Below are 20,850 nucleotides of genomic sequence, written 5' to 3' on the forward strand. Positions count from 1 at the left end.
CAAGCAAAGACGGCCAGACACGACAGACGCGTGAGGAACGCGTCGTCTTCATCACCTAGTCAGCTGATGGGAGAGCTCGATGCTCGGTTCCCACAACAACTCCGATCAAGCCATTATCCAAAAACAAACCCGTTCTTGTCCTGTAGCTCTTGTGCCGTTTCGTAAATGGTTTGGGACAGGGCAGAACTACAGCAGTACACAATGGCGCGTCAGTCCGCAAGTCATGTACGAGCGAGCGTCCAACGGCTGCAATAGTGGCCTCGGGGCTTTTACTTCCAGGCAGATGCAGTACTAGTTCGCTGTCATACTCCCATCGCTGTTGTGGACTTCGGTGGTTGTTTCAGAGTACTAGTAGCCATTCTTCATTCCGCCCGAATATCTGCGACTGCGAGGCTTATCTTTGCGCATCTTATCATAATTACGATCCCGTCTAATACTGTCCAAGCACGATTGCATAGTTTACTGTGCGTCTAACAATACGCATCTCACGGCTTACTGCTTGTGATGATCGCTCACTCAATCCATCCAAGCAATCCTCCCAAACAGTAACCAGCGAACAAGGATTTCAGTAAGCGGCCACCTAGATCCAGACCCGGAGCGCCACATTAATTTGCAAACTCTGCCTCCATGTGCTGACCAGGATGCATCGAGCTAGAAAGCACAGCTTGACGTTTGGAGTGGGGGTCCAACGGGTGAGTAAGCATGGGCTAGATTGCGGAAATTGGAGCGGTTGTCGAGACGGGATTGCTTGATAAGGTACATAGAGTGATATAGCCATTGTGCATCGACTATGGGTTCATCTGACGACCACATACCAAGCTTGTGGTATGCGAGACCATGCCGTCGAATCAGCAATCTCAAGGGGCAGTGTGACGTTGATGTCTTCCATCCGTAGTGAAGTAGTGGATGGAGAATAACACCAGCTTTGAGATCCACAAACATGCCTTCTCTACCAGTTTCCTTGTTGAGATTAGTGCCACGTGATGAGGTGAAGGACAAAGTGGAGGATTGTGACGTTTCAACACGCGAATGAGGACGTCTGTGCCGCTTCCCCACTTCACTGGACGCCGTACGCCATTAAGTAAGCAGAGACCTCCTTGTAAGTTGGGGAGTAGATAGTTCAAGGGACGATACCAGAGGCCTGACCAGACAGGCAACATGTCTTAGTACCGTCAGGATTATCACTATCCAAATACTGCTTCATATTAACCACCACGCACTTCTCACGTAATACAACTTGATTCAGACATGACACGGCGTTTTGAAGTAACATCGCAGCCTTATGAGTCCCAATAGCTCATCTGACATCCGCCGTACTCGTTTCACAGGCACGACATATATCTATTGTCACATGGAAGACCCCACATTGCACGCTGAAAACGCCACCTCATGTGGATTCCAGGTGGCAGCTAGCTTGGTTGACAGGGCTCTTGGTCACAGTGATTTGAGCTTATTCGGGATTGTCACCATTGAGCAAAGTTCAACACAGGAGCAAGAATCCAGTAAGATGTGTCAAATGAAGGGGTAACAAGATCGTGATGATTGTAGTACGGAACGATTCTAAATGCGCTCACCGCTGCACTCACGTAGCCTCAGCTGCGGAGGAGGGCGAGTCATCATCGACATCCATGGCTCGCAGCTTGGCTTCTACAGCCGCGACAACTTGAGCATCAAAACGGTCTCCCTTTTCAGTCTTCCTGACACTGAGGATTGTTAGCAGTGCACATGTGAAGGTGCTATCATGGATATGCTCACGGTGATCTTGTACACTTGTCGCATCTTTCATGCCCGCACCCAGGACACTGCGGCGAGTTGTTGTGAAAGAGGCCATTGCACTTCTCGCACTGCCACCGCACCCTTTGCCTGGGCTTTCTCCATGTTCGTCTAAACTTGTCAAGCTGCTTTTCCACCTCGGTCTCGCTGTCAGGCTCAGCAGCATCTCCTGGATACCCATTGGGCCACTTATTGAGCTTGGCAGGCTCACGTGGACATTTTGTACAACGGACATGCTGGCATTGATCGCAGACGTTTGCCGTTGCGGGGTTGAAAAGTTTCTCGCATACGTGGCAGGTACGTCGGATGCGTTGCCTTGCGGGCTGGTATACCAGTTCGTCTCCGCCTCGCGTCCGGATGGTGAGCATTCTCTTTCGTTTCGGCTGTTCCATGCCCTCCTTTTCAGCCTGCTTCTCCTCGGGCGTCTTCTTCTTCGGGTATCGCGGACATTTCTTGCATCGCTTGTGCTCGCATTGCAGGCACACCTTGTCAGCGCCGTAAAGAGTTCCGCAACGATGGCAACTACGGTGGACACGCATACGGATCGACTTCTCCACTCGCTGCACGGTAGGCTTGGGGGCTGGCGCGGCGATCCACTCGTGCGATTCTAGAGTAAGGCCGTACTTTGCGAAGAGAGCACGAGCTCTTTCCTGCTGCATAGCGTTGCGATCCATTTCCTTGGTGGTTGGACTTGATGGTGCTGATACGCCAGAAGTCATGGGACTATAGAATCAGTATAGGAATCTAGAGTGATGTTAGATATCGAATACTCACGTGGCAGGTGTGACATCCGGTTTCGCTTTGTCCTCTTTGGCGGCATCCTTCGCGACTGGCTGTTGTTGCCCAGCCTGGGGGGCGGAAGACGCTTCAGCCGCTATGGTCGGCACACTTTTGCTCGACTTCTCCCTCTTGAACACAGTGCTCATCCTCTTCACATATTTGCCCAGAGTACCGCGCTCCACATTCTTGCCCTTGTCCGGCATGCCAGTATCGGTTGGTGTCGTCATGGTGGCCGTTGGGCAGAAAGTATCCAGGAAATGCCAAAGCAACAAAGGAGCACTGCTAACTTATGAATAAAGTTGGAATGGACCCAGGAATATATGATCCGGTGCTGAGGTCGCGCCGTTGAACGTCAGACGTGCATGCAGCTCAACTAAAAATCCCTGGAGTCTGGCCACTGGAACTTTGCGGGACACCGAAGGTTTGGTAAACTGTAATCTACTCGACACCCAAGGACTGCCCTGGAGAGAAGGAAAAGGCGCACAGGTCGAATTAACCGTTTGTCAAAGCTGGTCGGCGAGCCCTGGCGATGGCGACGTGACAAAGGGTGGCGGCTGCAAGTTATGTATGTATGTGCAGAGGGCTTCGCATCAGACCATGGCCCGGTTTCCCAGTGGGCTGGAATCGACCCCGAACTACTCACAAGCGTCGCTAAGAAAGACAGCGCGGCCCGTTGGTCACAAAGGCGGACAACACCAGGGCACTGCAAAGGTATGCTACGGCTGAGTACGGCGAGGGACTTTTATCGCTGGGAAAATCGCCGGGCAAGACGAATAGCAGCTCGCAGTTCAGGGCTCAGGTTGTGCACGGGGAAGCAGTAGCACACGACGGCTGCATGCATTCTGGCTGCAACCGAGCCTGCGTCGCTGTTTGGTGCCCACGGCTCGAGGTCTGCTGCGGGATCGCGGCGGAGCTGTCGCCCTTCTAGGCATCGATCGCTCTGCTTGCCAGCGGCCACCAATACCGAACAAGCACTTTGCCCGCTCCGCGGAGCATTTTGCCCGCATCCTGGGGCCCTCTCTCCACCAAGCTTCGACAGGGCTCAAGAGCCTCTGAAACCACCCATCAGCTCGACATAGCTGGCCATTGGAGTATGCAATCTACAGTGCTGTCTGTACTCATCGAAACAATTCCCCTCCCTCCCCCCACCTCGTGCAGTGTCAGGCACTACCCACACATCGCCCAAGCTTGTTTATCCAGCAAATGAGCGGCTGCCCGCCATATATATTGCATTTGTCTGCACCGCAGCGACTCAGCAAATCCATGCTCCATATCACATCGCCTCATCGCTTGCGTCGCACACGCGCCTGCCAAGAGGCACAGCGCCGTGGGCAATGCACTTGTAGATAGTCGGCTTGCTGTGCTGGCATGCGTCGACCTTTCTGCCATGACATGAACGAGAGCCAAGCAACGATGTCATCGACGCCCGCAAGAGGTAACTGCGTAGCACCGAGCATCTCGCCGCCGGCGGGTTTTGGGCATGTATGCAGCTCTACCCATGGGCCGGTTCGGGGCTTACGGCGGACAGTTGGAATGCCATGTCGAGCCTGACAACGACGAGTTTCCATGTGCAGCGACCCTCAGTGATGCGCTTCCGCGACGCAATTCACCGGTGGGGAAACTGGTGTAATCCTGGTCTGCCCGATGACCTGGACGGGTGGAGACAACGCCCCTCTTCGCCTACTCCGCTTGATCAATCGGCACCGTCAGCAAGCTTTCATTAGCAGCGATGCCGAACTTTAAACTTTACCTCCTCTATGGTTTCTGGGATCCTCGAGCAACCACACATGATTGCGCGACCTCACATGTTCTTCTTTTGCAGTCGGCGTGTACGGCGCATGCTTCTACCGGCAACTTCCGTTCGCCGACCCGGCATCTCCGCCGCGGCTGGCCGCCGTTGGGCATTGCGGCTACGTTATCGATCGCAGAATCCCAGTATTAAGATACATCGGCCCTTTCACGACGCGTACTAAACCTAGACGACTGCGACATCCCAATGCGACGTCAACACCGGATGGCATCTGGATGCTCGCAGCCGAAATTGCATCGCATGTAGGCGTGTCGCAAGATTAACCTTTGGTCTGGTAGAAAGACCATTATTGACTTTAGTTGAGGAACATGGATAGCACAGAAGCATACAGTATCACCGTCGAGACACATAGAGCGGCCATGTGTCAACAACTACCCATGGCTTTGTGCCGCCATCATGACACTAGCAGCTTACACTAAATGCTTTTTGCGGCTCGATTCACTACTGCTATCACGTATTGGCGTGCCAAACCCCATCCGTCCAGAGGATATACACACTCAATCTCGCGTCGAATGACCACAATGGTATGCCCATCGAGCCGTGCAGCGTGCATCGAAAAAACATTTCTTGAATCTTTTGATCCCTGACCTTCGTTACCAAGTATTCTACGGTCCCTGAAACGCCACCCGTCACCCTGGTGGAAATGGGCCTTCGGATCCGAAGCATGAGTCAGTATTCTTGGCCAGAACACTGCTGTGGGAACAAGTTAGGGGCTGGGGTGTTGTCGGTCCCGTGCGTTGCGCGTAGAGCTCAGTCCTCATCCGCCGCGCCTCCGCAGATTCCGTCTCTCCACTCTTTCCCGGCGTTTCGGGTTACTACGTCTGAGTGTCGCTGTCGTTTTGGGAAGCTGGTATAGTAGGATCGTCCATGGTTCTCCCAAATGAGAGGTCCCTGAGCCCGACGCTGCCGGAAAGGTGACGCGTGCTCGGCGCCGACTGATCTTGCTATAGATGCCTTGTAGAGCGGGTTTTCTTGTTTGAAGATGCAGGGAAATCGTTTAATCGACTAGCTTTGAGTAAATAACATACAGTAAGAACTATGTGTAGGGCCTGGCAAGCATCTCGAAAAGTGATAATAGCCGCAATGGCGATGCTAGAGCTCATGTCGTCATATTAGACTCAGATTGCGCCTATCGTATATGATCGACATTTGTAGAAATGACGGCTACGTCTGCCCATCGTCAAATGTACGCTCTACATGAAGCCGCATATGGCCCAGTCCCAAGATTTCGATACCCGCCCGAAAGTCGCAGGAGGTTACAGAATAGGGCGTCAAGCCACAATCAATCAATTGGTCAATCAACCAACCAAGACTTCGGTAAGAACTTGAGAACAGAAGGAAGGAGCATAGATATGACAGTGATTACTATGCTTTTTCTAAAGGCTGTACACCAAGACCTAGGTTTGCCCGGAGTTCTTGCTTTTGGGCGTGCCGCAACCATGTCTAGGTGCTGGCTTGCTGTTGGAGATCTCGGGCTAACCGTATACCCACTGAATGTGCACTGGCTGAAGGAAGACGAACGAGATCATGTTCTGCTCGCTAGTTTTGAACACCACAGTTTGAAGGTGGAGAGGTGTGAAATAAGAAAATGAGATGAAGCCCAGAAAGACGCGCGTTTCGTACAATCGCACAGCCCGTTCAGCGGGTCTACACGGGAATGCAGGCCTCGACCTTTTCATTGTCTTGTGACATTTAATGTCTTTGTCATTGGCTCATGGAATACAACCCGAGTTGAGCAAGGAAGGTGAGTTGAGGAAGAGGATTATACACATGAGTATTGAGTGACACGAGATGAGATGACGCCACTCTAACTCAACAAGACGAAAGTATGCGTGGGAGAGATGAGTACCAATGTTGATGTATTCAGATCAACAATAACGAATGCAACGCTAAATACAAAGTCCCCAAGCCAACTCCCCAAGCCCGCACAAGACCCATCACTCGTACAAGTCTGCAATCTACAATCTACTCTCCCATCCCCTCCTGCCATCTTCGCCCTCCCACCTCTCAGGCCAGACTTTGCCCAAAGCCTCCCAAATGTGGCCGACAAACTCGATCTTGAGACCCTGTGTAACTTCCAGCGGCAGATCCCTAGCATCCTTCCTGTTGCCCTCAGGTAGGAGCACTCGCTCGACGCCAGCTCTCAATGCGCCAATCAACTTCTCTTTGATACCACCAACAGGCAGAACCTTCCCACGCAGCGAGATTTCACCAGTCATGGCGAGCGTAGGCGGGACAGGTTGGTTCGAGAAGAGGGAGATGAGTCCAATGGTGTGAGCAAGACCGGCACTAGGACCGTCTTTGGGAATAGCACCAGATGGACAGTGAACGTGGATGCTACGAGTCTTCATAATATCTTCGTCGTGGCTTGCACTCAGACCAAGGTCGAAAGCATGAGCCTTGACCCATGTCAACGCCACCTCTACACTCTCCTTGAGAACGTCACCCAGTTTTCCGGTTAGCTGAACGCGGCCGGAACCGGGCATATCTGCAGTTTCGATGAAGAGGATCGATCCTTGGCCGCCGGTGCTATATGCGACTAGACCGGTGATGACACCTGGCCGCGAGGACTGCTCAGTGAGCTCTTCGGCGAACTTTTCAATGCCGAGCGTACTGTCAAGATCCTCGAGAGTGACGACAGGGGAGTAGGCCGCCAACGTGTTTGTATCTTTCGCCGTGGCGTACTCGACGGCCTTGGAACGGCAGACGGAACCGATTTCGCGTTCAAGATTCCGGACGCCGGATTCGCGTGTGTAGGATGTGATGATCTTGTCAAGCACGTTGGTGGGTATGCTCAGGTCCTCGTTGCGGAGACCATTGGTCGTGATCTGCTTAGGAATCAGGTGTCTTGAAGCGATGTGCCTCTTCTCAAGTGTGGTGTAACCAGAGAGCTGGATAGTCTCCATGCGGTCGAGCAGCGGTGGCGGAATAGTGTCGAGCGAGTTTGCGGTGGCGATGAAGAGGACCTTGGAGAGGTCGATGGGTATGTTGACATAGTGGTCTGTGAAAGTGTGGTTCTGCTCCGGATCGAGTACCTCAAGCATGGCTGCGCCGGGGTCGCCATTGTGGTTTGACATGCCCAGCTTGTCGATTTCATCGAGCAAGAAAACTGGATTTGCAACACCAACTTTCTTGAGTCCATTAACGATGAGACCGGGCATGGCAGCGACATAGGTTCTACGATGGCCGCGGATCTCTGCCTCATCGCGCACGCCACCAAGTGATATTCGGTGGAACTTGCGGCCAAGCGCAGTAGCAACTGATTTGGCCAGTGAAGTCTTTCCCGTTCCTGGCGGTCCAACAAGCAGCAGGATTGGGGACTTGTCGACCATGCGCTTCTTCTCCAACAGTCGCTGCCCGGCCTCTGAAGGCTCCTTTGCAACTTTGTCTTCTGGTTCCTGATCCTTGGCCTCATCCTCTCCCTCGGGTGTCTCGGCGAGGGCGCGGATCTGATCGTCGATGGTCCTATTTGCCTGCTCTTTGAGCTTGAGGACTGCTAGGTATTCCAATAGTCGCTTCTTGATCTTTTCAAGACCGTAATGGTCATCGTCGAGCTGCTTCTTCGCCTTGACCAGTGTTTGCGCGTCGAGCTGGTCGACAGTCGTCTTGGTCCATGGTATCTCGGCGAGATTCTCGAGGTAGTTCCTGCACACCTGGTATTCTGCTTGTGCTGGGTTCATCTTCTGCAACCTTGACAGCTCACGCTGAGCCACCTTATCGGCGTCTGGAGATAGCTTGGCGTCTTGTAGCCTCTTCTTCAGCTCGTCAATTTCGCTCGGTTCTTCTTCACCTGCCTGTTGTTGGCCGCCACCAGGGAAACCGGCAGGGAAACCAGCAGGCAGGCCACCGCCCATCTTGCCTCTCCTTGCTAGGGCTTCTTGCTGCAGCCGGCGCAGTGTGTCCATATCCAAGCTGCCGCCCTGTGTTTGTGTTGTGGTGACTGTCATGCGTGTGCTGCCCTGGATGCTGCTGATTTGGCGTTGGAGGATCTCGATGACCCTGTCAACTCTCTCCTTGACATCTACAGCTGCCAGCACGCGCAGCGTCTCCTCGTGTGTGCTCTCGACGACATTCGCCATGAAGTCGGCCAGCGCACCAGCCTCTGACAAGTCCTTGCGTGTGATGTACATTTCGAGCCTCCGGGCGACGATGGGCGAGAGCGTGACTTGTGGTGTGCGTGGGAGGATGGCGGAGAGGCGGACGAGGGCGAGCAGCTCGCGCGACAGCTGCTTGAGGAGGTTGAACTGGTTCAGGAGCTCTGCGCTCGCAATGTCGATGTACTCGTCGACAGCCATCAGCTCTCCCTCAAAGTAGGGCCTCTCCTGCACAACGTCGACAACCTGCACTCTCTCCAGGCCTTCGACGATCAGACTCAGATCGCCCTGCCGTCTGCCTTGCACGCCATTGACCTTGGCGACACAGGCATATCCAAAGATATCCTTTTTGGTCGCCTGCATCGGATCGCTCTCGTACACCGTCTTGTCCCCCTGGTGTCCATCGTCAATCAGCAACTGTCCGTCCGGGCCAAGCGTGTTGGAATTGAGCGGCACACAGGCCACTGTAATAGCCGCGTCTGGCTTCGCGGTAGGGCTGATGCTGTAAATCTTCGCGAGGATGGCGGCGACATCGGAGCGGTTGGTGATGGGGATCTTGAGTGTTGTGCCCGGGAGCACGGCGAGGGGCGACGCGAGCGGGATGAGTGGTAGCACCTTGGTGCTGGTCTTGGAGGAGCCTTTACCCATCATGAGGTGCTAACGATGGGTTGCTGGGTTGATACAAGGAACGTTGGAATCAAAGGGGCGCGATGTCGCGTGGTGACGTGCGGACCCGCTGGGATGCGGAAGGTGCGGACGCCCGAGCGATGTGAGGCTACGACACGTGCAGCGCGAAATAGAGAGATAGAGCACAACAATGCAACCTGAGAGTGAAAGCACGCCAGTCTGCTGCAGTTCCCCGTTGTGTTAACGTAGAGTTAAATCTGATGCGACGCCTATGTGTCCGGCGGAGGAGGCGCGATAGCTTCCAGAAGATGCTCTCACGGGCCAGACCGAGGTTAAACCAGCCGCTGCGAATCACGTTGACCGCGTCGCCATCCCCATCTGATAAGATCATCTCCGCATCTCGGTCGCCGCACGCCCAAACTGGGCAAAGAGTACGGTGAACAGCATGACGTTTAACCCTGCCCCGCATCTTATCTAAAACTTCTTATCCATGAATGGACTGGAATGCAAGATGAGTAACTTGTATGTGCGCAGCCGTTCTACTGCATCTCGTAGCTCAATTCACGTCTTGTCTAAGGTGCGATATTATTTCAACTAATATATTACTTTTACGCCCATGTACCCTACTACTCTACACTGGTACATCGCATCTATGCACAACTCCTCCTCAACCCCTCGTGCATATACAATGAACAACACCCGAAAACGCGTATCGTCACCTGCTTGCGCCAAGCTTAGCATACATCCACCCGTCCAGTCTTGACAAGCTCCATTGGAGATGTGAACGGCTCGCACGTGCTATCCTACCCGCTGTTCGCCAGACAGATGGGCCCATCCTCTAGAAGCCTTCCTCATCGGGGCAATGTTCAAGCTCGACTTCACATAGAGACAAAGAACCGACCGTGCTTCTTTCTGCATGAGCCAGTGGTGGCGGTACTGTCCAAGCAATCTTCACCCTAGTGTTGGGGTGTTCCTGCCGTGGGTAGCCGACGACATGCTGTAAGGGGCCTACCAGTACCATTAGTGACCTAGCCCCTTCGTCGTCGCTCGTGAGTGGCTCACCAAGACTTTCTTAGCATTCAGAATGCGCCAAGCAAGTCGACTGACTGTACCATCTGCCTGGACCACTTCAGGGGCAAATTCTATGCCAAACCTAGACATCATCAGTAATCTCTACAGGGTACGCACCAAGAGAGGAGACGTACATTTGGTGGACTGCAAATACTACCCGTCTCGCAAACTTCCCGTCTCTTTCAACTAGGCTACCAAAAGGCTCCTCGGGAGTAGATGGAGCGATTTCAGGGTCGTGGTCGAAGCAGTTCTGGATAATGGGTAGCAGGGTTTCTTCCACGGCACGTTGGATCGTGCCATTAGAATCCACCTCCACATCGTCCTCATCGAACCTTGGAATACGAATCTCGAAAGCTTGCGAGAGTGCCATTACGTGATGCCGACCGCCGTGGTGATAGCGGAACTCAAAGACACCAGTGGTCCACCAGAGCTTATCTCCGCGGAATTCTACCTCACCAGTGTAGCAATCAGACGATTCTTCGTCGGCGGCATTGGCAGGCAGGAGTTTATCAGAGACGAGAATGCCATCATCAGCTCGAGTCGAGTCAAAGACGTCTGGATTGGTGGCTATCCATCGCCCGTTAGAGCTGATGCGTGTAACGTCTCGGGATTGATTGTCGGCGACCATGTACAAGCCAATCCAGTCCTTCTTGCTGTGGTTGATAGGTGCTTGCCAACGAACTCTGATCGGAGCGCCGTACTCGAGGATGAGTGTCTTGAAGTCATTTGTACGAATCGCTGGGGTTCTTGCAAGTTCTCCTTCTCGACCACCATTCTTTTGTTGCTCTACCGTAGGCGGTGAGCGTGTACCTTCAACCTCGAGCTTGTACTGTTTGGAATCTAGACCAGATGGCTCCGATGAACGACCAGTGACAGGAATACGCGTTGGGTAAGACTTGAAAAGACTCGTTGTGTCCTTGACAAAAGCGTCGACATTGGCAGCCACTTTCGGTCTTGCACTATCCAAGAATTTCTCGATGAACTCCATGGTAGAGTTGAGATATTCATCGGCTGCTGATTGCCACTGGCGAACCGGGTCTGGTAGTGCTTGACGCACGGTTTTGCTGACACCAGACATTTCGCGTAAGTTTTGACCATACAACTACACATATTACAGTCAGTAAAGCTTGGACAGACAGATGGAACAAACTCGACATGTTGGCGATTTTCAGACGTCGTAACAACCTGCATAGGTGCGTGTAGTCGCCAGGCTACTCCAAAACATTTTGCACTCACCTTGATTACATGGGGCTTCTCGACGAACTGGAGAAACACGAGATTGAGAACATGTGCGGTCGTGGCAAGGTAGAAGATGGCCGGGTTCCAGGTGATCAGAGCTACCCCCCAGACACCAGCTAATCCAAGAACTCGCTCAGGATTGTTCAAGAAACGATAGATGCCAGAGTAAGTCAATGACCTTGAGGGTGGATCATAGAAAAAGTCCCCACAAAACCATCCAAACTCGCCAAGTGACTCGTAGATGCTCATGGCAACCCAGAGCTGGAGTACAATCATACCTGCACCAAGAACGTGGCGAAAGAGAGTAAGACCATTCAGGCCATCCGATGGGAGACTGTACATCTTCCATGCCACAGCGACGAAGCTTGCATGGCTCATGGTTGTACTCATATGGTACAGAGATTTCCATTGACGCCAAGCTTCCTCTTTGGTGTCGCCGTACTTGATGAAGTGTTTTGTCCAGTTCTTCTTCTTGGACTGACGATCCAGAATATAGCCCAATCCTAATGCGTACCAAAGCCGCCACCCGAATGCGTTGATGAAGAGGAATGTTCGCACCGGCCAGGTGTTGGGGGTCAGCGTAGCCAAGCAAAACATGTAGAACGAGAGCAATACTACCGTGAGATCAATGGATCGGTGGAAATCCGTATTAAGAGGCCCTACAATGTGGTGCGTTTGGGCAGGTTGGTGCTTGATGGGATCGAAGACTGGCTCGGAGAAGGCCACATCAGACTGGCTAGTTTTGGGTCGATCTTCCATAGCAAGATCCCCAGAATTATGGCGCGTACGGCGGGGTGGTGGGGGGTTGTACAAACGATTTATGTGAGGCTCCTCTACTATCGACAGGAAGGCAAATTGGGCTGCATGGGCGATGATGGAGATTGCTAGGACTTTGTAGCTCGCCATCATGAGGGCAATACCATAATACCCAGCATAGCCTATCGAGTACATTGGGCTTTGGATGGAGGCGGCGCGTTAGTGTCTTCTTCAACCAGAACCATGATGGGGCCTCTTACTGCGGTGCCATCTCAAAGACGCCATCAAACGTCAAACTTTGGTCGATGAGATAGAAGAAATCGCCCCAATACCTAAAAGTGGTGAGCCATGATTCCCAGGCGCTATACAAGTAAGGTGGTTACCAAGCAAAGTCCTTTACAACCCTGTGAGCGTCTAGCTTGACCCACAGGTTGAAAAGGAATAAGACAATACCAGTTGTCCATCGCAGGAGCCACAAGAAAAAGCTCTCCTGGGGGCGGTTGAAGCAGGCGAGGGCGAAAAGGCAGTACGACACGAAATCACACATGAGTATGAGGTCTACGACGCGCCTGAACACAAGCCACGTGTTGTACTCGAGCGGCGCCTCTTCAAACTTATAGTCGTTTGGGATCTTGGTCTCTAATTCCCGCTTCAAAAGCTTGTACAGCGCGGGACGTGGGTTCTTGCCTGATTCAGGCGTCTCGAAGATATGGCTTTGTTTTGCCCACAGGACGAGACGGTTGTGTTTAGACTGGCCATCGAGCAACCAGCCAATGCCAGCATTGTAACAGGCGCGCCAGAAGAGGAAGACGATTGCGAATACAGGTATGCGGGCGCTTTTGGGCAGTACGACGAAGGTCAAGATCAGGGCAGCAAGCACAGCGAGGACTGCTATATCGGACAGGTTCTTGGGTTGCGAGGGCGAGAGCAGCTGTGAGACCATGTCGTGAGTCTGTGGAACGATGAAGACTAGACGTATAGCGTCAGTAACAGCGGGTCCGAGTTTGGGTGGACGCGCCATGCATGCGTGATACTTGTTCTTGCGTGGGCACAGCACCAGATGGGACATACCTGTACCGTCTGGAGTTCTTCCATAGGTTCGTTTCTTGTTGTCATCTTTATGGTTCTTATCTTCTTGGTCATTCAGCTCCAGGACCTTTTGTTTAGCATCGTCTGCGTTGTTGAGATGCAGCGGCTTAGCCGACGGCCGCTCTCGTAGCTGGCCGTCGTCTCCCTTGGATCCATTGCTAACATCAGCCATGTTGGAGGAGATGAGGCAATTGAAAAGGTGTCGGTTCTTCCGGCGCGAACTGAGTGAGGGGCTCGCGGGTTATATTGCAGGGACGGCTATGGCGCGAGCTTGCCGCGACGCTATGCAAGCACTGCGCAGTGGGCTGCTGTATGAACTGCCGGGATGCAGTCGAGGTGGTTGTTGGGGCCACACAGCGCGGCTCCGGGCTCCGTCTCTTCTTGGACGAGAGAAAATCGCGCTTCTTCTGTGCGGACCAACCGTCATGCGCAGAGTGTTGAACTCTAGCTAGCGTGCGGATGTTGAACGTGTATGGGAGGGGAGTCGTCGTTCGCTTGTCTGCAAGGCAAGGCGCGCAAACACGGGTGTGCTGTTATGACGGCACAGTGTGGGGCAATCCGCTTCACCCAAAACGGCAGCGATGGGCCGAAGCCATCTGACATGTGGAAGCAACCAAAAATCTGCATTTTCAACACTACGTTGCAACAGGACGCAGCTTCCTTGCATCCTGCGCCCCAACGACTAAACACTGCGTCTTCCTTGCACCATGTTTGCCCGCCCATTCCTTCGCCCACGCTGCCTGCCGCCAGGCTGAAACTCAAACAGGTGTGATCGAGAGCGATCGAACGACATGGAAAAATGCGGATCGAGTGTACACAACGCGCCAATGAGGGTGGGACTCTACCAATACGACTAAGTGCCGTGGGGTATTATGAGACGTCTGCCTGACATGCCACCGTGTTCTCTCATCATAGAGAGCTTGTCCTAATCCTAAGATTTTTGCCTATAGTGAACTTGCTCGGCTTTTGCTGTGTTGTCCAGTTGGCCCCAGTCTGGATTTCAGGCTCCTCATCAATATCCGCAAGTGAACTCTGTCGTCGCACTGGACCAATGCCCGCGTCACTAACAATGCGTCTTTCCAGAAGCTCCAGCGCCTTTATCTCCAAAGTCGTGATCGCCATCGAAGAAGAGAGATGGAGTTGGGCTAATTGTTGATCGACAGCAACCCGCTGACTCATGTATATATGCTGAGGTTGAAAGATTGCAGCCTCGGCGCTCAACAAGGCGTGCGTTTGTGTGTTAGCCAACACCTGCTGTCTAGCCTTGATATTCTCCAAGGGCGGAACAGGAAAAGACTCCCTGAAGTTCTCAAGCATCGTCACATCAACATTGCCAACATTACCAATCTCCAAACGTTCGTCCGGAGCGACATCGTCTGCGAAGAGAGGGCTGTTGCTCTCCTTTTCGAAGGGCGAGAGTACCGTGTCATCTGTCCAGCCGTTCCAGCTCATCTCGGTAGGCTCAGTTTGCACATCTACTGGATACGAGCATTGCGTCGAAATGGAAGCAATGTCCGGCATCGTTGATGAGATGGCTGTAGACGGCATTGAGATAGTCTCGGCCATGTAAATATTTGCTTTACAAGCCTGGAGATTGTTGAGGAAAGCCTGCTCGTCTCGTTCTCTGTGCTTGATCTCTTTCTCCAATTCACGCTTGCCCTGTTGGATTTTCTTTCTCTTCTTCCGGGATAATGAGGAGTCTGTGACCAATCGTCGTTCAGTTCGAGCTTGCTTCTTGCGCAGAACTTGTAGATATGTAACACAATTGGCAAGACCGTCTTCTAGGACTTCCTTCTCGGATTGCAACTTGGAGATCCTGAAAGACCAACTGAGAGCTTCGTTGGCAGGGAAGATGTCATTGGTAGCGGCGACGCCCCACGGCTGGGAAGAAGCTTTGGTACAGTCCATGCCGCCGGTGGTACAGCCCTTACTGTTCCTCGAACCCGATAAGCAACAAGAGACAATGTGACTGTTGTTTGTGGTGCGAAGGCAAAGATGTTACGGATGCAGGCTTCGACACGGTTTGGCTAGGGAATTTGTTTTATCATAGGTGCTTGTAATGGCCATCGTAATGAAGACTAGCTACTTCAAGCGTGGGCTTGTTCAATACTGTCAAAAGGCTGAGTGCTGCCTCGGATCCCGGGAACGATAGATGCCATCGAGTCTCGAGCAGAGCAGTGGCGCAAAGTCTGGCTCTAGGCCAGAAGCGATTGGCAGCCAGATGCTCGACTCGTGATAATTGTTCAGCGGAAAGTTTCGTGATCAAGGAACGAGACAAAGCCATGTGCCTTGGGACAATCAGAAAGGCTACTAAGGGTTGCGAGGAGGCTTGCAGCAGTCAGGCTCACTACTAGGCTTCTTCGGTGTGGGCGGCTCAGAGCACTTGGGCTGTCATATTGATCGTATTATCCGCCACGGAATGGAATAGTTTATACAGGTGCTGTTCGGTGTCTTCGTTAAGATGGCTTTAGATCTATGATTGATGAGTCTACCGAGCAGAAGAAGGTTTGGTAGCTGTTCGGATAGAATCATCCCAGCATCTTCAGCGTTTCAGAGGAAATACCGAGATGACCGACGATACTCGAATCATGTACGGCTTTAGCGGGGGGTGTTCGTATGGTCTTAGCGGTGGTGTTGTGATGTCTTATGCAAGGGTCAAGCCACGTTGTGATTCTGCATGTAATGCACAGCGTCGTTCAAGGCGACCACTCATCGGTGAGATAGCATGATTTCGGATGTGCGTGCATGAAAGGGAGTTCCGTAACAGCTGTTTGCACGGATGTATCATCAACACTCGTCTTAGAGAATCCCAAACCTTGGCAGATTCCGAGTGCTGAACGATATTGGAAGGGTGAGTATAGCGGGTCCACAGATCTTGGCCGGAACAGCGTGCAAGTATAAGTACCTGCGTCGGTTCATGGTATTCTGACACGAACGATAGCCTTGTGTCCATGGTGCGTATGCCTAGGGCTGAATAGCAGCTTTCTGATGAGCGAGCGTGCGGACATGTCCGCGCGCCACTATTCCGCGCTGGCGTCGCACCTCGGCATGCGACTATCCAGGTCAGATTTGGATTTATCATCCCGGGCATCCTTATGTATCAAACTATCGCTATCGCTCTTCTGCTCTTACTGACTTGCTTCCGTTCATCTACTCGCTACGTTGGCACCGCACTTCGCCCACGCCAACGTCGATTCTGCCTAGCAGGGCGCTCACGTGGCCAATCACGTTGTGCTCACCACACTCAGTGTCTGGCCAACCCAGCTGCAGCGTACTGTGTAATGTGTCCACTCCACTGTGACGGCATCGCTTATGCAGCAATTGCTCGACCCCGCAATAGGCAGCGTGATCGTCACGAACTTGTCGTGGTCGGCCAGAGTTCGCGACCGAGGAACAGGCCGTCGTGCAGCATGTTCCTGAATGCTTTCGTTTGGCATCGGTTTCCCTACAGCTGCTCAACGTTCTTGATCCCGGACTTCCGCCGTCCCTTCCTTAGTTGGCAAACAATGACGTCATCATTATGGCTTCACAACAATGCTGTACGTTCAGGTACCATGCTTCCGCATCGCCCTGGTATCGGTGCAATTTGTCTAGGCGGGGTTGATGTTGATGATGTGCTCGAGCGGCGTAGGCATTTCTGTCGTACCGCTGTCAATCGTGAGAAGAACGGATGTCTTGATTTGTTGCGAGTTTGCGAGTGATATTACCACTGCAGCCGCTAGCCAAGCAGTGTGGCAGTATCTGCTCACTGACGAGACTTTGCATTCGACACTATTCCATTAGAAATACTACCGGCCCTCTAGTTACCGTCAGCTACCGCACGGCATAAGCGTCCGAGTACCCACATTACGTACTTTTCGCACCATATAAGTATTGCGCAGCCCTCGGCATTGGGTGTGCTTAGTAGAACGGCTCTTGACGGGCTTACCGATTTACGATACTATCCAAGCCCCTGCATCACGGAAAGATGGCGACCAAAATAATCGATATCCGGACAGACACCGCGGAGTCTGATATTCTTGCTGATATCAAGAATGGTTTGCGGCCGAACAATGGTGGCGAAAAGAAGCTGCCTACGTTGCTGCTCTACGAGTAAGCGACGGTGTAACCGGCGTCAGATGCACGCTAACCCCACTTCTCTTCTATCAGCCAGGAAGGTCTCCGATTGTTCGAAGAAATCACATACCAAGAAGAGTGAGCAGCTTCACTCGTGGCTTATATGGACGTTGAGCTGATCAAGTTCGTTGCGCCAGGTACTACTTGACAAATGCCGAAATCGAGGTCCTCGAGACATATGCGGATAAAATCGCCGAACGAATCCCATCCAACTCCATCATCGTGGAACTGGGGAGCGGGTAGGGTCTCGGCTCCCACTTAAAAAGAGATTGGAAACGAGCCCTGTGCTTCGTGAGTACTAATAGTTGTGTAGCAATCTCAGAAAGGTGAACATACTTTTACAGGCTGTCGATCGTCTTGGCAAGGACGTCGAGTATTACGCTGTCGACCTGTCTCTTCCGGAATTGGAGAGAACATTCGGCGAAATACCTACAGGTAAGCAATTATCTCATAATAATTGATATTGCAGAGAGGGGGTGGGGTTTAAATCAAGCGTGCCACAGTATACACTATTCAGTGAATGTGGTCCAGACCTGCATGAACCTGCATATATGTGCGTCAACATAGTGGAAATCAACGCCCTTATCTCCTTATCACTGCACGCTACATCGATCTACGTGGATCACCCTTCCGATCTTGTTAACCAAGCATGCAGATGGATACAAGCATGTCAAGTGCTTTGGGCTGTACGGCACGTACGACGATGCCCTAGAGTGGCTGAAGACTCCCGAAGTCGAAGAGAAACCAAAGACCATCCTTTGGCTGGGCTCCAGCCTGGGCAATTTCAAACGCCATGAGGTGCCGCCATTCCTTGCTGGGTTTGGTGCAGTCCTACAGACTGGTGATACCATGCTTATCGGTATCGATTCATGCAAAGATCCCGAGGTAAAACTGTTATTACGAGATGCACGTAAACACACGCTGACCATATACTTCTACTAGCGTGTTTACCATGCGTACAACGATTGCAACGGTGTAACGCACAAATTCATCCTCAACGGTCTGAAACACGCAAACGCAATCATGGGCGAGAAAGCTTTCGATATTCAGAACTGGGAAGCCATTGGCGAGTACGACAGCCAAGCTGGAAGACATCACGCTTTTGTCGCACCACTCAAAGACACTGTTGTCGACGGTGTCCCGATCAAACAGGGCGAAAAGATCCGCATTGAGGAATCTTACAAGTACAGCCGCGAAGAAGCGAAAGAGCTTTGGGAGCTGGCCAAACTCGCGGAGAACGTTGTATGGGCGAACGCCAAGGGCGATTACGGTCTGCATTTTGTTTCCAAGCCCGCAGTGTTCTTTCACACTAAGCCAAAGGAGTACGCGGCGAATCCAGTACCCTCTTTGGCCGAGTGGCGAGAACTTTGGACGGCCTGGGACGCGGTCTCAAAGGACATGATACCCGAAGAAGAGCTACTCTCCAAGCCCATCAAACTTCGGAACGAGTGTATCTTCTACCTCGGCCACATTCCTACATTCCTAGATATACACATCGCCCGCGCCACCGCCGGCAAGCCTTCGGACCCTGCCTATTTCTGGAAGATCTTTGAGCGCGGCGTTGATCCTGATGTCGAAGATCCAACTCAGTGCCATGCCCACTCCGAGATTCCTGAAGAGTGGCCGCCGCTAAAAACCATTCTAGGATTTCAAGAGACAGTACGAAGCAAAGTCGAAGCGCTCTATAGTTCAGGAGAGGCGGAATCGAATGGCCGTGTGTCTCGAGCACTTTGGATCGGTTTTGAGCATGAAGTCATGCATTTGGAGACTTTGCTCTACATGCTGATCCAGAGTGACAAGGTCTTGCCACCTCCTGGCACCAAGGTTCCAGACTTTGCAGCATTTGCAGCGCAGTCGCAGACTCTGGCAACCGAGAACCAGTGGTTCACGATTCCTGAATCAGACATCCAAATAGGTCTTGAAGACCCTGAGAATGACTTCAAAACCATACGATACTTTGGATGGGATAACGAGAGACCTAGCCGTACAGCGCACGTAAAGTCCTTCCGCGCAAAGGCTCGCCCGATCACGAACGGAGAGTACGCCACATATCTGTCTGAGACAGGAAAGACAGGTACGTGAACATTGGAGTGGAGTCGCTGGTGCTGGCTTGACCACATCTCTGATCAAGTTTCGCTGACTGTACCGTGTAGCTATACCTGCGTCGTGGTGCAAACAGCCATACCCTAATGGTGAGGACACAAGCACCAGCAAGAGAGACAGTGTGGTGAATGTTCAACATAATGAAACCAATGACTCACCTCAGAGCATTACAGATGGCAAATTTGTCCGTACTGTGTATGGTATTGTCCCTTTGAAGTTTGCCATGGGTTGGCCTGTAGTTGCATCCTACGACGAACTAGCTGGCTGCGCGCAGTGGATGGGCGGTCGTATTCCCACGATGGAAGAAGCACGAAGCATCTACAGCTACGTCGACGGCATGAAGCCGGAGTTTGAGAAATCGCTCGGAAACACGATTCCAGCAGTGAACGGGTAATATTTACACTTCGCAACGCCTTGGATTCATGATTAAAATTCTGCAGGCATTTGATCAACGAAGGAGTGTTTGAGACGCCACCACCACACTCTTTGTCTAACGGCGACTCCGGCACAGTATCTGGTCTCAATCCACACGACCTCTTCATCGACCTTGAAGGGACGAACGTGGGCTTCAAACACTGGCACCCAGTCTCAGTGGTCGAGAAGGGCAACAAGCTCTGTGGCCAATCTGATCTGGGAGGTGTTTGGGAATGGACTAGTACTGTGCTGGAGAAGCATGACGGCTTTGAGCCGATGGAGCTGTACCCAGGTTATACAGGTATGAGGGGACCCGACGGGCCTCTGCTCCTCAACACATGATAAGACGATGCTAAGAGTAGGCAGCCGACTTCTTCGACGGCAAACATAACGTCACGCTTGGTGGATCGTGGGCGACGCATCCGCGCGTTGCTGGACGAAAGACATTGTGAGTAGAGAGCGGCAACTGCAGCCGAGGCCATGTTACTAACGTGTCAAAGCGTCAACTGGTACCAACGCAACTATCCCTATGTCTGGGCTGGTGCGCGTGTTGTGTCGGATGCCTAGATTGGTGGTACCTGATTCGTTGTTTGCGTTTGCAGTGTCTCCAAATGCTGTGCTTAGTCCCGGCCACGATGGTGCAGCGGCGCGAAACTGTACGGATCGTCGGGTCACTGCATCTTTCACCGCAACGATGAGTCGCTTTTTCGTAGCAAGAGAGGCATTTCCTTTGGTCCGGCGCGAATGTGCATCACTTCCATCTTGCTGGATCCAGTCTCTACAGAAATCATTTCATCGTCGTGTAGTCACAGCCACTCGCTCTTTCCGCAATTACGTAGTCAGCCTTGGGCTATGAGAATACACCGTCACGCACGACCATTGCACCTCACCCCGCTGCGTTAGCGAGAACAATTTCAAACTACCACGCGTCTTATTCACTGAAGATTCTGCGGCCAGGCAAAAGTGTCGTCTATTTCC

The 20,850-nt window shown here is 52.4% G+C and overlaps 5 protein-coding genes across 5 annotated transcripts; 1 reads left to right on the plus strand and 4 right to left on the minus strand.

Moving 5' to 3' along the window:
• Nucleotides 1-1,582: 1,582 nt before the first annotated feature.
• J4E82_007576 (uncharacterized protein) lies at nt 1,583-2,780 on the minus strand (the record flags this gene model as incomplete). The annotated part of the gene is made up of 3 exons (XM_051733820.1): nt 1,583-1,703; nt 1,756-2,496; nt 2,548-2,780. 3 exons carry the CDS (start codon nt 2,778-2,780, stop codon nt 1,583-1,585), a joined length of 1,095 nt encoding a protein of 364 aa, XP_051586466.1.
• Nucleotides 2,781-6,321: 3,541 nt separating this feature from the next.
• On the minus strand, nt 6,322-9,108 carry J4E82_007577 (uncharacterized protein; the record flags this gene model as incomplete). Its single annotated transcript, XM_051733821.1, has 1 exon — nt 6,322-9,108. One exon carries the CDS (start codon nt 9,106-9,108, stop codon nt 6,322-6,324), a length of 2,787 nt encoding a protein of 928 aa, XP_051586467.1.
• A 927-nt stretch (nt 9,109-10,035) lies between these two features.
• On the minus strand, nt 10,036-13,411 carry CHO2 (phosphatidylethanolamine N-methyltransferase; the record flags this gene model as incomplete). The annotated part of the gene is made up of 7 exons (XM_051733822.1): nt 10,036-10,092; nt 10,147-10,237; nt 10,290-11,257; nt 11,392-12,349; nt 12,411-12,482; nt 12,534-13,119; nt 13,222-13,411. The coding sequence occupies 7 exons, from the start codon at nt 13,409-13,411 to the stop codon at nt 10,036-10,038; spliced, it is 2,922 nt and encodes a 973-aa protein (XP_051586468.1).
• A 737-nt stretch (nt 13,412-14,148) lies between these two features.
• On the minus strand, nt 14,149-15,147 carry J4E82_007579 (uncharacterized protein; the record flags this gene model as incomplete). The annotated part of the gene is made up of 1 exon (XM_051733823.1): nt 14,149-15,147. The coding sequence occupies one exon, from the start codon at nt 15,145-15,147 to the stop codon at nt 14,149-14,151; it is 999 nt and encodes a 332-aa protein (XP_051586469.1).
• A 2,059-nt stretch (nt 15,148-17,206) lies between these two features.
• J4E82_007580 (uncharacterized protein) lies at nt 17,207-20,439 on the plus strand (the record flags this gene model as incomplete). Its single annotated transcript, XM_051733824.1, has 10 exons — nt 17,207-17,331; nt 17,389-17,433; nt 17,493-17,594; nt 17,669-17,790; nt 18,011-18,240; nt 18,298-19,429; nt 19,509-19,848; nt 19,899-20,173; nt 20,239-20,320; nt 20,373-20,439. The coding sequence occupies 10 exons, from the start codon at nt 17,207-17,209 to the stop codon at nt 20,437-20,439; spliced, it is 2,520 nt and encodes an 839-aa protein (XP_051586470.1).
• Between the last annotated feature and the right edge of the window lie 411 nt (nt 20,440-20,850).

Source organism: Alternaria postmessia, assembly GCF_024291825.1.
Source record: "Alternaria postmessia strain BMP 2775 chromosome Unknown scaffold_52, whole genome shotgun sequence".
Classification (NCBI taxonomy): Eukaryota; Fungi; Ascomycota; class Dothideomycetes; order Pleosporales; family Pleosporaceae; genus Alternaria; species Alternaria postmessia.